Here is a 17,776-nt window from a genome sequence, read left to right as displayed (position 1 = left end):
GAGTGGTGGTGGTGGACTTACATATAACCGTGGTGGTGGTCGTACTAGAGGTAGAGATTCAGGGGGAGCCTATGGCAAAGGACGTGGCTCGGGTCCGAGGTGTACTCATTGTGGTATGGATGGACATACCATTAATTATTGCCATGACTTGCATGGTCCACCCTCAAATTGGGCCATTCATGCCCTGACTAATGACACCAGTTTCAGACAGGAGAATCGTTTAGCTGATCAGATGCCTCCTACATCCACAGGGGTTCTCGGGAAGGAGATGGTGAGTATTTCCCGTGATGAGTATGAGAGGTTTGTCCAATCCACATCTCAGTAGAACACGACTACTTTCGCACAATCAAGTATGGCTTGTTTGGCTTCAACACCTAATCCCTGGATTATTGACTCTGGAGCTTCCGATCACATGACTGGAACTCCAGGTGTGTTTTCTTCCCTCTCTCATTGCTCAACATCACAATTTGTTACCCTTGCTAATGGTTCTACATCCTCGATTTGTGGTGTTGGCAATGTTCACTTGACCCCCTTATCTTTATCCTCAGTTTTGTATGTCCCTAAATTTCCGTTTAACCTTATGTCTGTTAGTAAGTTAACAAAGTCACTCAATTGCTCTATTACTTTTTACCCTTCTATGTGTGTTTTTCAGAATCTCAAGACGGGGGTGAAGATTGGTGGAAGGCATGAAGCCGGTGGATTGTATTATCTTGACGGTGGTGGAAGAACATCAACAGCTCTCCGGTCATCTCTCTCTCCTCTCCAGTGGCACTATCGATTTGGTCATCCTTCCCTGAAAGTTTTGTAATCTTTGGTTCCTTCATTGAGTCAACTTTCTGTTTTAGATTGTGACTCGTTTCAGTTGGGGAAACATCATCGTGTTCCCTTTAGTTCTAGGGTTAATAACCATGTGTCAAGTCCTTTTTCTTTGGTTCATTCAGATATTTGGGGTCCTTATAAAGTGATGTCATACAATGGATATAGATATTTTGTCATTTTTGTTGATGATTTTTCAAGGATGACATGGCTCTATTTAATGAAAGAAAGAAGTGAATTGTTTACCATCTTCCAAAAATTTTATGCTGAGAAATCAATTTGGTGTTCACATTAAAATTTTTCGTTCTGATAATGGCCGTGATTATTTATCTTTATCATTTCAAGAATACTTGGACCAACAGGGCATTATAACATACATCATGTACCTACACCCCACAACAAAATGGGGTGGCTGAGAGAGAATCGTCATCTTTTGAAAACAACACGATCCCTCGTGCATCACATGAATGTTCCCAAACCTTTTTGGATTGATGCGGTGCTTACTTCTTGCTTCTTGATTAATCGGGTGTCCACGTCTATCCTTGATGGTCATTCCCCATTCACTACCTTGTTTCCCACCTTGTCTTCGCTTCCTCTTTCTCCTCGGGTTTTTGGGTGTGTTTGCTTCATTCATAATCTGGGCCTCGGGAAGGACAAGTTAGATGCACAATCCATTAAATGCATCTTCCTTGGCTATTCCCAGACCCAGAAAGGGTATACTGATGTTGACTGGGCCGATTCTATGTCTGATAGGAGGTCTACCACAGGCTATTGCTTTTTTCTTGGGGGTAATTTGGTGACATGGAAAAGTAAGAAACAGACAGTTGTAGCGAGAAGTAGTGCAAAGGCAAAATATAGAGCTATGGCACATACTGCTTGTGAATTGGTGTGGCTAAGGAACCTTCTACAGGAGATAGGATACAATATTAACACTCCACTGAAGCTCTATTGTGACAATCAGGCTGGAGTTCATATTTCTTCTAATCCGGTGTTTCATGAAAGAACCAAGCACATAGAGGTTGACTGTCACTTTGTGAGAGAAGGTGCTGAATGGAGCGATAGACACTGTATATGTTAACACAGGGAACTAGTGGCAGACTTATTTACAAAAGGGTTAAAGTCGAGGAAGAGCGGACTACTTATGTAACAAGTTGGGATTATATGATATATACTCACCATCTTGATGGGGAGTGTTAGTGTAGGGGTATTTCTGTCTTTATACTTATGTTGAGATTGCTGATCTGTAATTTTATATTAGAACTAGTGTCCCTCGCTTAAATAAGGGCGCATGTGTCTTTTCCATTATATTAGTAATATAAAACATGCCTGGCCGAATGGGAGAAGCCATCTTTCCCAAATTTGAACCTGACTTTTCTTCTCTCCTTTTCTCCTCCTTTCTCTCTCTTTCTTACTTCTTTCTTCTTCTCTCTTCTTGGCTGTTATCAGACTAACAGAACTCAAAAGGCAGGCTGAATTATAATACATACCAAGGACAATATCACTTTGTTCCAAGCTTATTCTCTAGTATATAGTTAAGAGAGTAGGAAAAAAGTTTTGTTGCAAATTTCACAAGTAGAATCAGCTCTGATAGTTATAAAGCAGAAATAGGATGATGATAAGGAGAAAGAAGTGAAGAAGGAAGAAAAAAGGGAGGTGTTCTGTGACTATTGCAATAAGTCGAGACACACCTGAGGCACTTGTTGGAAGCTCCATCCCAACCTTGTGCCCATAAGGCCTAAGAACAACAAGAAGGGAAATGTGAATTAAGCGGCTACTACAAATGCTTCTTCTACCCTAGCCCTAGATTCACTTCGTTACAGGCATTAGCTATTGGAGAGTATTGCTAGTATTATTGGATCATCTCAGCCTACTGTTGGGGCACCTACTCGGCTACTCCTAATTCAACTTTTTGCACATTCAAGTACAAAGGCTACTGCCTATCATGTTGCAACTCTATGTAACACCAATTATTTCTGGATAGTAGATTTGGGTGCATCTAAACATATGACTAGCCATCCTCTTTGTTCGCTTCTTATTCTTAATCCTCTAGCAGAGACAAAGTGTCTATTGCTGATGGCTCTCTTGTCCCTATTTTTGGCAAGGGAGACATCAAGATGTTTGACGACATTATCCTTTCCTTAGTACTACATGTTCCCAAGCTTAGTACTAATTTACTTTTAAACAGTAGTGTTACAAAAATAAGAATTGTTTAGTAACATTATTTTTTGACTTTTGTGTTTTCTACAATCTGATGACAAGGAAGGTGATTGGGACTAGCCATGAATCGAATGGAAACTATTTTCTTGAGCATCCGCTTAGACGTAATAAAGGAATTGGGAAGTCTTTGTTTCTTAGTTTGTGAGTCGGATTATTGCATAATCGGTTGGGTCATTTATCTTTTGGGTCTTTGAAGAGTCTTTTCCTTCTTGAGTCAATTCAAGTGTCTAATTTGAGGTGTGAAAGTTGTGAACTTGCAAAACAGAATAGGTGAACTTATTCTTTGAGTAATAGAAGAAGCATTATTATGTGAGGATATAAGTACTTATTGTTTGTTGATGATTATTCCCATTTCACTTGGGTTTTTTTATGTGCTCTCAAGATGTGGTTCCCACTTTAACATAAGCTTTTCATCAAATGGTTCTCACCCAATTTGAACATCTTCTTTTATGTGCCTCGGCCTAGGCGTGCACCTTTTGAAAATTTCATGCTTTTTTTTGAACCTAGCGCCTTCTGAATTTTTTTTGAAAATTTTGCTCGCTTCACTCGCTCACCGAAGCTCAGAGAATCCCATATTTGCTAATGTTGTTCATTTCTTCATTCTAATAAAAATATCTTCTTAAAAGGCAATTAAAGTTATAAAATCATTGTTTTTTATATGAGAATTAAGAAATTAAGACCCTAACATGGACTTGTTTGGACTTTGCCTCAAGGGGCATGATACAAAGGCGGCTCGTAGAATTAGGAATGCAATATGTTTTACATCACCTTAGCTACTTGAAGTAATGCAATTAAAGAAAAAAGAGATTGTGGGTTTTACATGTTATGTTTATGTATTTTAATTTTAGATAATAGGTTTTATAAAATATTTATTTTTAAAACTCAAGTTTATTTTTTATTAATATTATGTTTAGGTTTTTAATTTTTTATTTTTGCGCCTTGCGCCTCAAGCACAAATTGGTCCTTGAGCTTTTTTGTGCCTTGCACTTTTAAAACACTAGTATACGCTCAGTTAGATCACACTTCGTTCATTAAAAAGAATGGGTCTTCTTTGACTCTCCTTGCCATTTACGTAGATGTCATTGTAGTGACAAGCAATAATATTGATGAGATTGATTCCTTTAAGTAGCTTCTCAAGAAGGAATTTGAAGTCAAAGATTTGGGTGAATTAAGGTATTTTCTGGGAATTGAGGTGGCTCGGTCCAAGCATGGAATTTTTAATTCCTAGAGGAAGTATATCCTTGATCTCGTAGGGGAAATTGGGAAACTAGAAATCAAACATGCAAACACACCGATTTAGTTAAATCACAAGATTAGTGCAAAGGGTGGTGGGCTTCTTGAAGACAAGGCCATGCATCTATGCCTTGTAGGAAAGCTTTTGTATCTTTGTCTAACAAACACTAATATTTCCTATGCTATCAATCTTGTCAATTAGTACATGCGTTCTCCCAAAACCACCCACCTTGTAGTAGAGAGGATTCATCTGACCAAGGTATACTTTTTAAGGACAATGGTCATATGAAGATAGAAGTGTACACTGATGCTGACTAGGCCAGATGTGTTGATGTTGGGAGGTCCACTTCAAGGTATTGTGCTTTTGTTGGAGGGAATCTTGTGTCTAGGAGTAAGAAACAGAATGTTGCTGCTTGTTCAAGTGCTGAAGTGGAGTATATGTCTATAGCTCACGGAGTGATTGAGGTGTTGTGGCTGTTATCCCTTCTTGAAGAGTTAGGTGTTGAGTATGAAAGGCCTTTGATGTTGTATTGTGAGAACTAGGTTGCGATTAATATTGCTCACAACCCAAAGTGACATGATAGAACAAACATATTGAGGTGGATCAACATTTTATCAGGGAGAAAGTTACCACTTCGGGAGTGTGTCTATCATACACTGCCTTTAACATGCAACTTGGGAATTATCGATATTTATTCTTAACTTGAGGGGCAGTATAGAAATTCAATAGGTTAGTCTTGATCTATTATTGAAGTGTGGTCCCATGTTCTTTTAAGCCCTTTTTATTGTTGTTTTCTACTCTATTATTTGTCTTCTTTTATCTTATGGGTAAATTGTAGATTAGTACCCTGTACCTAGGGGCTAGTTTCACTTTAGTACCCAAATTGCTAAACATGCCATTGCAGTACCTGAACTCTCAAAAGTTGCCAATTTAGAACCCACCGTTAGTAGTCCAGCAATTATTTGTATCACATGACGGTATGTGACTTAAATTTTTTAAAATACCAAAACTACCCTTTTAATATTTTTAGACCATTTTACCTTTGTCTTCCTTGGTGACGACAAAAATTACTCGTCTTTGACAACAATGATGGTCTAAAACCCCTCTTTGTTATGGATTGAATAATTGAAAAAAAAATTACAATGACAATCTAAACCCCTCTGGCAACGACGTTGTCTTCTTTGGTGATGTTTTTGCATTTAACTTCTTTGGTGGGAAGCACTAGTTCTTTGGCATAAAGGTTAGGGCATAAATTGAACAATGGTGCCCAATCACAATGAGAAGGGATTTAAACGTTGCTACATTGGCCATTTCATAATTATGCTTCTTTTGCCTATTCAAAACTCAAAGGGTATTTGTGTCCTTTCACATACCATCTAGCTATTGGTTGGGCTGAAATTCAGAATAAACTTGGCCAAACCTGTTATAGCTTCTGGCTGAATTAAAAAAAAAATTCAATGCAACCAAAGAACCGATTTCTCCATATTTTGAAAATCTAAATTTTCAGGATCGAACTTGTAGCCTTGCACTAAACTGGACCGGATTTGGAACCATAATTAGAACTGAGCATACCTAATATGGAGACCACATAATGCAGCTCCTAGAGTGGCAGTTCATGCCCAATATCAAACCTAGATCGACCTCCAACTGAAGATGGCACAACTGTATGTGTAATGTTGATTCAATAATACTCGGTCGATTGGAACTCCAATTGCTTGGGATTTGATGCAACTATGTGAACCTCCTTTTCTTTTGCTTTTCTTCAAAAACACAATAGAGAGATGGTGGGAATCAACCTTCTCTATAGCTGGTTAGTAGGGTTTTTGGGAGCAATGGAGGAGAGAATGAGCAAAAATGAGTGGGGAGAATGCATAGTTCACCCCTTCCCTCTAATCTCCTTTTATGGAGCACTCTCCTAATTGAACTAGGTCTTAATCCAAATCAGATTTGGATTATGACTTAATCCTCTCATTAGAATAGAGCTCCATACCCATATTTGATCCATATCACATTAAGTTGTCATTTGACTTCTTTAACTAGTCTTACTAGTAATGGGCTTAGGCCCATTTTCTTTAATGGTTCACATATATAGGCGTTGCATGGCTTCTTAGGTCTCATACAAGTCCATATGGGTTTGACTCGTGTCTGGAAAGAGACAGGTCTCATATAAGTCCCTGAGCTAATGGGTTCTTTAATGGGCTTGGACCTTCAAAGGTCTCATACAAGTCCCTGAGCTAATGGGTTCTTTAATGGGCTTGGACCTTCAAAGGTCTCATACAAATCCATATGAGTTCGACCCATGTTTGGAAAGAGACATGCCAAATTCACTTTATAAGGCTAGTGAGACCCCTGAGCTAATCAAGTTGGGCTCAGTTTGGTCCAAACACTTAAGTATAAATGATCCTTGGGTTCAACCACCCTATGAAACCCAAGGATAATGGGCTGATATGAGATAAAACACATCAGGTTATTAACCCTTTAATGGTCTCTTGCCCTTAACCTCTCAGCCCTAAATAATCAAAACACTGCTCATATGGAAGGACCCTTTCCATGACTGCGAAATGTTGTCATACCTTCTACTCAGATGGATCTCCGTATTAAAACCTTTTTCTAACTTTTTTAAGAAAATAATATATATATATATATATATATATATATATATATATATATATATATATATATATGTACACACACACATACACACCTTGCAAATCCGATTTCAAGTACAATTGAAATCCACTATGGGCAGTTTTAGGTTTCCATCAAAGAGTGTAAACCCTGATATTTACTTTGTCTAACAAAGGGGCTGATCCTATCATTATGATAACCCACTCAGGTAATATCCTAAATTGCTCCAACATGACTAAGTATTTAACCTTAGATGGATCTCACTGATTGGCATATCAAAAGTAGCTCAATCGTAGACTTGATATTCACTTTCTAGTTTTGCCTGTTTCTCTCCAAGTTCCAAGGCATAATTGGAAATTGATCCAGGTTCAATGCTTCTCATAACTACCCACTAATTGTGCTTGGGGTTTAACCTTAGCAACTGAGACATGCTACTCTACCAATTCGACAGCACATCAGTGTCAGCCTTGTTAGGACAAACCCCCACATGTTTATCCAATGGCAGAGAACATTTTAAACTAACACAAGTTTCATAAGTGTACAGTTTGAGGAGTAATTCATAGAAACACACCAAACAATAATGTATTTACATTATTCATATATGAAAGTCTGTGTACATCAATTTGATTGGAGCAAAGGGTATACACTGTCTAAAGATCCTACTTGCACTCAGATCTAATCAAGCATAAGCCTTAATTCCATGCTGACCACATGTTCTTAAATACTTTCTGTGTCAGTGGCTTAGTCAGTGGGTCTGCCACTTTATCCGCTAATGCTAAATTTTGAATATAGATTTTCCCTTTAACAACATCTCACGTAAGATATGATATTTTTTCTCGATGTGCTTTGACTTTGAGTGGACTAGCGACTCCTTGGCTTGAGTAATGGCTCCAGTGTTGTCACACAACAGTGAAATGGATGATGTGCTTGATGGTACAAGTTACAATTCTTAACTCTTGGACATATTTCTTCATCCAAACTATTTCCTTGGCAACCTCACTTGCGACAATGTCTACATTGTGTTTATGTGTTACTAAAGCAATTATATTTGTTCATTTATTTTCATAATCATGTTCAAAGTCACGATTTTATTTATACATTTTTAAAATAAGTATGCTGTTGCATAGTGAAATACAATGTTCATGGGTTTTTCTATTTTATTGGTAATTTTGTTGGTAGTTTTTCTCTTTGGTGGAACTTCTATTAATAGCTTATTTTGCCAAGACCTGTAAGTGTAGTTTTTTTATGTTTTTTCCTGATCATCTGATGTGCTTCTGCTTGCATTTGGGAAATTGTTTTGACAGAAACTTCAAAGAAGAAAAAAAAGAAGAGCAAAAGCAAGTGAGTTTCCTTTCCTCTAATTGTAAACTTGTAGTTATTTTCTCTAGGTGTAAATTGCTAATCACTCCTTTGTATTACAGGAAGAAGAAAGAAACTCTTCAACAAACTGAACCTCCATCTATTCCTGTTATTCAACTTTTCCCATCTGGGGAGTTCCCTGAGGGTGAAATTCAGCAGTACAAAGATGAGTAAGTACATACTATAAATAATTCCATACAATTAGGGTATAGCTAGACATTCAGTTTCTCTCTAGCTGAAAAAACTTGTAAGAAGGAGCCAATCAGGAATGGAAAATATTGACACCAAGGTAATTATATTTATCATGGTTCATGAGACCCGTTTATCTCCATTTCGTTTCACTATAATAGCTGATCTTCTTAGTAGGCTGACACCAAGGTAATTATATTTATCATGGTTCATGAGACCCGTTTATCTCCATTTCGTTTCACTATAATAGCTGATCTTCTTAGTAGGCTGATCTTGAGAGCTGATAGACTACATCTAGTGGAGATTTTGGAGGATAGGCAGGGATCAAGTTGTATTCCACCTACTTTTTGCCAATGTTGTGGTTATTTTTTGCTGGGGGTGGGGGGGGGGGAGGTAGTGTGACAAACCTTCAGTTGGTGAAATGCTCTGAGCTGCTTAGTGGGGGTAAGTAAGATACTAGTCAATAAGATACTTAGGATTACTCCTAGAGGGGAATCCAAGGTCATCCACTTTCTGGAACTGAGTATTAGATCAACTTGCTAAGAATCTTTTCAAAATGGAAAAGAATTACATCTCACTTGAGAGCATTTCTCTCATCCCTGTCAAAAGCTAATGTTTCTATATATCCATTGTTTCTACCCCATAGCAGGATGATGTAGGACTTGTGATGTGGGGGGAGATGCCTGTTAAGGATCAATTTCCCACCATTTTCCCTCTTTCTAATAGTGACTGCTTGGTTATCTAATTATGCTTTAATTTCTGACCAAGGTTGGAACTGGGGTCTGGGGCATCATAAAGGAATCAGGGATTGTGAAACCCCAACATTGTGCTCTTTTTGGTCTGTTGAATGGTGTTTTTTGTTGATCCCGATGCTTTTGATTCCAGAATTTGAACCCCTTATATTTATGGAACCTTTTCTTGTGTGTCTTTTTTCTCTAACATTGGAATAGGTCCTCAGCCTTCCAGCTCTTGCCCTGCAAATGCCATTTGGAGAGGTACCACCAAAAATTAGAGCTTTCTGTAGGGAGGTATTCCGTATTCTCTCCAGAGAAAGTGATGAGAACCCATTCCACTTACTAATCTCTTGTGATTTTGAATCTATTATTGCATAAGAGTTGCCATTCTCTGGTGCTTATTGGAAGAAAGAAATGCAAGATTGTTTAGTTACAAGGAGTGATCAGCTGCGGAGATAATAGAAAATATCACTGTTAAAACGATTCATTGGGTCAAGCCACATGGATGACACCATAAGAAATTTGATGCAGGTAGCAAAATACTCAACTGTTACTGTTGTTCATGGGCTATTTGGCTTATATAACTAAACTTTTATGGCTGTAGCATTGGGAATCTGGGCCATTCTGGGATTGGCGTTGTATTCAGAAATGAAGAAGGGTTGGGAGCTAACACAAACATGGGCAGCTAACACAAGTGTTGGGAGAAATTGTAAAATGGGTGCCTAGGCTGGCTAATGGACTGGCAAGGATAGGGGTGGGCAAGGAGCAAATTGTATTGAGGTTTGATTTAGTAAAAGGAGCTGTAATTGTAATGCACTTGGTGATTAGATGAGGCTAACCACTTCTATGTTTCTCTCTGTACTAGCATTTTATTCAGTAATGAAAGGCTTTAACTGTTATCTATCAACATACACATACATTATAAAATTTCTGTTTAATGGAGATGAAGAATATGATGAAGATCTGTTTAATGGAGATGAAGAATATGGGGGTTCTTGTTCTTCGCTAATGCTTCGTGAAGAAAGTTGTGGTTGATGCAACGAAGACGAGGAAAATGGCGGAGCGGATGAAGGTTCAACACGCGAGCTTGGTGGGAATTGTAGCAGGGAAAGAGATGGACACAAAGGAGTTTGAAGCTTGGGCGATAATGAAATGGGGAAAAGAAAAGGTGTTTGGGGTAATGAAGTTGAATGCATAACTGCTGCTACTCATGTTTCATAGCAGGGAGCTTGCAGAGAAGGTTTTGGAAGGGGAACATACCAAAGACCAGAATTTCGACCTGAGACTAGATTGGTGGTTCCTATCAGTTGGTTGGGGAGCTGAGTGGTAGGAGAACGAGTTACGTGACATGGTTTGGTGTAGTGGGGATACCTCTCCATGCTTGGTGTATCCTCACCTTCAAAGAAGTGGCTTCCACTTATTTGCAAGGTAATAATTGGTGTATTCTTTGCAAGGTAAATGGTGAGGGTTGCTTCCACTTATTATTAATTTCCTGCACTTCCATTGTAACTATTTGGGTTTGGATTTTTGCCTTGTTTGGGTGTAGGTGGAACCAACTTGCAAATATACCTACTCTTTGATCCATAGACTTTTGTGTCGCCCAACAAAAAAGGGAGAATTATGTGGAGATGTATTAGAGCTGCGGCACTTTGGACAATTTAGGAAGAAAGGAATGCAAGGATTTTCCAAGAAAAGGAACAAAGTCTTTTACTTATCAAGGAGTGTATCCTAACCAGGGCAATTCACTGGCAAATAGCTCCTCTAGGAAGGAGAAGATCATTGCCTTTTGGACCCCACCAGCTGACAGTTGGGTAAAGTTGAACTTTGATGCTGTCAAGGAAACCCTAGCCCCTCATGCAAAGGAGTACTGAAGTTAAGGACAACAATCTGGTTCAACTATTGGTGGCTCTACAAGGATAGTTGAGCATCTTCTAATTGAGGGAGATTCTAAGATTGTTCTGGGCTTGTTAGCAGATCCAGAATCAGTCATTTGGTGCTACAAGGATTACCTAAAAAAGGCAATCTGGTAATCTGGTTAATAAATAACATGTCTGTTAGCTCACTTTGGGTGAGTAGGTCAGCGAATGCTTTGGCTGATCATCTTGCTAAACAGAGGGTGTTGAGGAAACATCTGTACTGGGCAACATTGTAATGCCGGCGTAGTTTTTACACTCAAACTCAAGGTAGGTTGCACCTTGTGCCTCTCCTTGTGGTTCTTGTAACATTTCTGATATATCATTAATAAATCATTTCGTATTCATAAAAAAAAAGAAGCCTTAAGAGGTATCAATGGGGACAAAGCCCCTGGCTTGGATGATTTCAATTTCACTTGTATTAAGGCTGGTTGGAACTGGCTGGAAAGACACTTTGTCCAAATGTTGAAGGAGTTCCATAGAGAGAAGATTTTAGAGAAGATGGAGAATGCTACCTTCATTGCTCTAATCCCAAAGAAGGATGGAGCAGCGGATTATTTAGGCCAATAAGCTTAATCAGCAGTCCTTACAAGTTATTGGCTAAAGTTTTATCCAAAAGATTGAAGACTGTATTGCATGAGGTGGTTGAGGAATCTCAGGTGGCCTTTGTGGAAGTCTAATCTTGGATGGAGTCCTAGTAGCAAGTGAATGCATTGACTGTAGACTGAGGAGTGGCATACCAGGTTTCGTGTGTAAGATTGACATTGAGAAGGCCTATGACCACGTGGAATGGGGATTCTTAGAAAAAATCCAGAGATTGGTGGGGTTTGGGGAAAAGTGGAGGGCTTGGATGCATGCATGTATGTCTACGGTCTCCTTCTCCATCCTTATAAATGGCATATCCTCAGATTTCTATCAAGCCTCCAAGGGTCTAAGACAAGGAGACCCAATATCTCCTATGCTGTTTGTCATGGTTCTGGAGATTTTGAATCTGCTCTTAGAAAGAAGTGGACAAATAGGCTTGATTGAAGGTTTTAAGGTTGGAAGGGATGGGCCTTGCATCTCTCATCTGCACGGGCGATACTTTGGTTTTTTTAGATGCAACAGTGGAACAGATGCTGAATTTAAGAGAAGTGTTGGAAAATTTTGAAATGTTAACAGGGCTGAAGATTAATCTCTCCAAAAGCATAATAATAGGAATTGGAGAGGTGGGGAGGGAGGTTATCTTGGAGTATGATGATGCACTTGAATGCAGAATTGGTGAGCTCCCTTTTATATATTTGGGAATGCTGATAGGAGCCTCAAACTCAGACATAATATGGAAACCATTTTGGAGAGGATTGAAAGGAGGTTGGATGGGTGGAAAGCTAAGTATTTATCCTTAGGAGGGGAATAACTTTAATTAGAAGTGTATTGTCTAGTCTACCAACCTATCATCTATCTCTACTGAAAATACCAATTAGAGTGGCTGAAATACTAGAGAAGATTCACAGGGATTTCCAATGGGATGGGGAGGAGGGGGAAAGAAATTTCGCTTAGTTGGGATAAGGTCTGTAAACCAAAAGAAAGGGGAGGACTGGGGCTAAGAGCGAGAACCTTTAACAGGGCCTTATTGGGGAAGTGGCTATGGAGATTTAGTTTAGGGAGAGAGGAAAATTCATTATGGAGTAGGGTGGTGGTTGGAAAATATGGGGTGGTGAGGTTTGTCTAGGAATCTAAGGAGGTGAGGGCATCATCTGGGGTGAGTGTGTGGATGGGGATTATGAGTTTTAACAGGGAATTTAGAAGTCTAACAAGTTTTGTAGTGGGGGATGGATCAAAAATCAGATTTTGGGAGGATGATTGGCATGGGGTGGGCAAGCTGAATGAGTTATGTCCAAGACTGTATAGACCGACCGAGGTTGATGTAGCTATCAGTGACTGCTATGAAAGAAGGGGGATCAATTGGTTTGGAATCCAAAATTTAGGAGGCCTGTGCTGGATGGAGAAGTGGAAGAATGTATATCTTTGTTAGAAAAATTAGAATGTATGAAAATTTCAGATCAGCAGAGGGATGAGCTTTGGTGGAAAGAATGTAAAAATGGAAGATTTTCGGTTAAATCATGTTACATGATTCTTATCAGGTCCAGCACAGACTTAAATCAGATTGAAGGTATTTGGGGAAACCCGGTTCCACCAAGAGTTGAGGCTTTGGAGTGGCTGGTAGCCATGGATAGTGTTTTGACAGTTGATTATCTGAAATCTAGAAGATTCCAATCCTAAGTGTGCCCTGGTTTGCACTCCTATTATCATTAAATTTACATTGGGGCAATCTGAATCCAACTTGATGTGATCAAGTTGGGTTAGAGTTAGTTGGGATGTCAGTAAGTTGGGTTCGGTATGGGTTTGACTCAACAATATGGAATAGGATTACAAACCTGCAGCAACCCATCCAATCAACAGTACCCCTGTTCTTAGTGAAGGCTATATTAACATTTTTTTTCCAAGCTGGGCTTAGTATGGCCAGCTTCAACACAAAACCAACTTGATAGGGTCAATTCAAGGTGGGTTACCACTTAACTTGATCCACTAACGTCCATAAGGGCTAGTGTTGGGGTTTCAACAACTGGGTTGGGTTATGGTTGTAACCTGGCCCACCTTGCACCTTAACCATTTCAACCAACTTCCATCAACATCAATTGGCGCTACTCTTACTCTAATGGCTCATTTCTAATTGCTTCCTTTGTATTCTTGCTATTCATATCTCAACATTCTTAGCTCAACTTAGCTTTTTTGGAGTGTACTAAATTACATGATTATACAGAAGAAATATGTGAACTGACTTTATCGTGGGAAGGTAGCTTCCCAAGCACATCTATCCTGACAGCACCTCATGTTACACTAGTAGTTAGAATATTAGCTAATCACCAAATCAGTCTAAACAAGATGTTCTCTTTGGACACTGGAGCCTAAGTCCAAGGTCCTTCTACCCAAGGTTTAAAGTATCAATATTATACGCCCTGTATCAGGTGTACCATATTGTATCAGCAAGCCACTGATAATTGAAATATAAAGGGTTTGGGATTTTGGGTACCTTTTAGGGGGCAGGTCTAAGATCGACTCCTTGATCAATTTTGATAAAAAAATAAAAAACATGATTTGTAGTATCAAAACACCTGAAATGCCTGTTCGCATGTATAAGGTGTATCAATACTTTAAGCCTTGCCCCTACCTTCTATCTGGACCAGCCTATTACCATTATTTACCAAGGATGAAGAATCAATTTACTCATTCCTCAACACCCCTTAGCATTTGCAGTGGCAATATTTGGAGGGAGTAAGTGTTAGGCCGATCACCATAAAGTAAAGGGATGCTCTGATCTACCGTAATGTTGTTGATATTTACTAGATGGAAGCCTTGATACACCAACGTCCAGAAATTCATAGAAAAGGGCGAGTTTTTGGAAGCAGTCTCTAAGAATGAATAGAGGACCCTAATCAGGTTGGCAAACTAGATTGTGATGTGTGGGGGACGATTGTACAAGTGATCATATGGAGTGCAATTGTTATTTGTAGATGAAGACCAAGCAGCTTGGTTGATTGAGGAAGTCCATGTAGGGATTTGTGGGCCTCCCATGTTGACAAGAAAAATCCTGAGGTCAGGATACTATTGGACAAGCATAGGTGGATAATTTCCCTGACGGATTGTGCATTAACCTTTTGTCCCTCTATATATGTATTTATTGGGTCTTGATAGAGCAGAACGACAGGGCATTTGTCATTTGTGTAGTTAACACCAAATAGCTGGGATAAAGGTTGAGTTCTCATCATATCATCTATGCCTTGTCCCAACTCCAAGGAATTGGCCAAAAGTTGAGTTTTCTATGTTTTTTGTATATCCATATATGCATATACATGGACTTCTACAGACAAAGACATCCTACAAACATACTACCATTATTGAAATGCTTCTCATCTGTACTGATAATTTTCTTTGCTTATTTTCTTGGATGTCAAGGGGTTTTATTAAAAAGCACTATTTCCTTATTTTTGATTGATAAGGGGCGCAACTTTCTGGCAATACATTTCTCTTCACTTAACATTTTGTTGATACTAGAAAGGACCTGCGTGAATTGGTGTCAATTGTCTCATATTCTGTAGTAATATTTATTTTTGTGTGTGAGTGGGATCCTCTGGTTTTAAAGAGATATATGCACTGACAAATGACCATAGGCATTAATTGTTTTGCAATAGCTTCTCTTATACATAATGATAGATGTTGCCTTTAGTCATATTTTGTCTAATTCTGTGGAAAAAAGTTGAGGGGTTTTGCAGCATAAAAGACAGAAGAGAGAAACTGCTGACATGGGAAACTCCATTAATTAACTGGCTTTTGGACTATAACAACATTTACATATTTCTCATGTTGCTATTTCTTTTTTTTTTATTTAAAATCTTTTTTTTCCCTCTTTGGAGCTTGGTTTTAAAGTTGATGGCTATCTATTAGTAACCTATGGAGGACTACTTCTGAAGAAAAGCGGGATTTGGAGCGCCTTGAAAAACCCATCTATAATGCAGTTCGCCAAGCAGCAGAAGTTCATCGACAGGTTGTAGTTTAATTTTAGATAAACAATTTTAATGCTCTAGAACATAGGATACAAAAGCATCAATCAAATCTTACAGAAAAATTTTGCATCCAGTATTTTGCAAGCACATAAAGTTATTGCTTGGTTACTTGTCACTAGGTTCGAAAATACATCAGAAGTATTCTTAAACCTGGGATGTTGATGACTGATCTCTGTGAAACCTTGGAGAATACCGTTCGTAAGTTAATTTCAGAAAATGGTCTACAAGCGGGCATTGCATTCCCTACAGGATGCTCACTAAATTGGTATTCTTGTAGTCATAATTGATTTCTATCCTGACTTTTTAATTGTACTTTTTTATACTAAATGTCCTTTTTACCAGGGTTGCTGCACATTGGACACCCAATTCTGGGGATAAGACTGTGCTTCAGTATGATGATGTTATGAAGTTGGATTTTGGAACTCATATTGATGGTAATTCTCTTCAGTTTTCTCCATTGTTTGATTCTCCAATATACTGACTGATGGCATGTCTTTGATGTCTATTTTTGTGAATTGGTTTGATTTACAGGACATATAGTTGATTGTGCTTTTACAGTAGCATTCAACCCCATGTTTGATCCTCTGCTTGAGGCTTCAAAGGAGGCAACCAATACTGGAATTAAGGTAGTGTGCATTCTACCATACAAGCTGCTTTTTTTTTTTTTTTTTTCTTGCCTAGCTGATTAGTTGGATTTGCAACCTGCTCTTTTTTGCATTCCACATTGGCCCCTAATCAGGCCAAGTACAGAGTTTCCTTAAATGGCCAACTCTTTCTTAGCTACAAAGAGGAATCTTGTGGGCCATTCAAACCATTCATTAGATATATAAGAGAGTTTATCTAGAACATATGGCAAGGTATTTTAAGCCAATTTTTTTTTTTTACATAATCTAAAATGTGTTTAGGAATTCAGGGACTGGGCTTTAATCTCAAGCTAACTAGCCAAATGGAAGTTTCCCTGGTTGTTTAGACTCCACCAAACAACCTGACTAGCAAAACCTCCACTTCAATGTATGTATTAGAAAAACGAAGTACATGGGAGCCATTGACTCCAAGCCAAGAGAATGGAATCATCAATCATCTAAAAACAAAAGCCCTCCTCTCTTCCACCAATAGATCAAAGAGAAACCACTCAAGGCTGGGATGAACAGATATGTACAAAGCTGTTGACATACATGAGGGCAAAAAAGTTCCCTCAAGACTGCATTTTTTTTTTCTTTTTGATGGAAAAGAGAAAAGAAATTTTATTAAAAGAAAAAACTGGTTGCAATCCAATTCAGCTGAGATGTAACTCATCCAAGAGAACAAACCCCATAAAAGAGTTGTGCATTATAAAAGACATTAGTTTTACAACATTGTTGAAGAAATTTCAGCATCCACTTCAAGGGATGACCGTAAGCCCAAATTCCTTAGGAATGTCCTTAAATTCTGGATACACCAGCAGCCATTCAATTCTTCTATTGTCTCTAATTGTGTCTACAAATAATCTCCTATTTCTCTCTGCAACTTAAACATATGGCAGAAGAGATTGGACTCAAAAACTTTTGCTTTCTTGTTACTGTTGATAGAAGGCTACTTTGAGGATCTCTTTTTGTTTAATCAGATAATGTCTAGATCTCGAGCAGGATAGCTTCTTCTTGGGATCCACACATGCAGCTACAGTTTGCCTAGTAAAACCTAGGGGTGAAAAAAAAAACCGAAAAACCGAATTGATCGGTTCGGTGTTTTTAAAAAACCTAAGGTACCAGTCTGGTTTCGGTTAACCAATATAGAAAATCGGCGGTGAACCGAATCGACCGGTATACATGTATTTCTATATATTTTATATATTATAAAGTAATAAATATGCATTATATATAAATATATTTATAATATATGATATATTATTTATTATGTAAAATATAATATTTTAAATATATTTATAATATTTTATTACATATTTATATATATTATATTGTAAAAATTAAAAACCGACGAACCGAACCGACAGTTAACCAAACCAGTCAACCAGTTAACTGATTGGCTTCGGTTCGGTTTTGGTTACCGGTTTTCCAAAAACCGGTAGTACCGATTCAGTTACAA

At 38.3% G+C, this 17,776-nt stretch overlaps 1 protein-coding gene across 3 annotated transcripts in view; it reads left to right on the top strand.

The window, feature by feature from the left end:
• The window catches only part of MAP2B (methionine aminopeptidase 2B), a 42,111-nt gene that overhangs the window by 12,313 nt on the left and 12,022 nt on the right, over nt 1-17,776 (top strand). For all 3 annotated transcript variants that reach the window (XM_088963760.1, XM_088963761.1, XM_088963762.1), the window contains 6 exons: nt 8,200-8,236; nt 8,317-8,424; nt 15,576-15,675; nt 15,814-15,959; nt 16,037-16,128; nt 16,226-16,320. In XM_088963760.1, coding sequence (XP_088819886.1) covers nt 8,200-8,236; nt 8,317-8,424; nt 15,576-15,675; nt 15,814-15,959; nt 16,037-16,128; nt 16,226-16,320 — 578 coding nt within the window. The remainder of the gene's footprint in view (nt 1-8,199; nt 8,237-8,316; nt 8,425-15,575; nt 15,676-15,813; nt 15,960-16,036; nt 16,129-16,225; nt 16,321-17,776) is intronic.

The sequence above is a fragment of the Nelumbo lutea genome, chromosome 1 (genome assembly GCF_056320005.1).
Source record: "Nelumbo lutea isolate HS-2025 chromosome 1, American lotus-T2T, whole genome shotgun sequence".
Classification (NCBI taxonomy): Eukaryota; Viridiplantae; Streptophyta; class Magnoliopsida; order Proteales; family Nelumbonaceae; genus Nelumbo; species Nelumbo lutea.
Note: the sequence above shows the minus strand (reverse complement) of the source record. Positions and strands in the feature narration are given on the sequence as shown.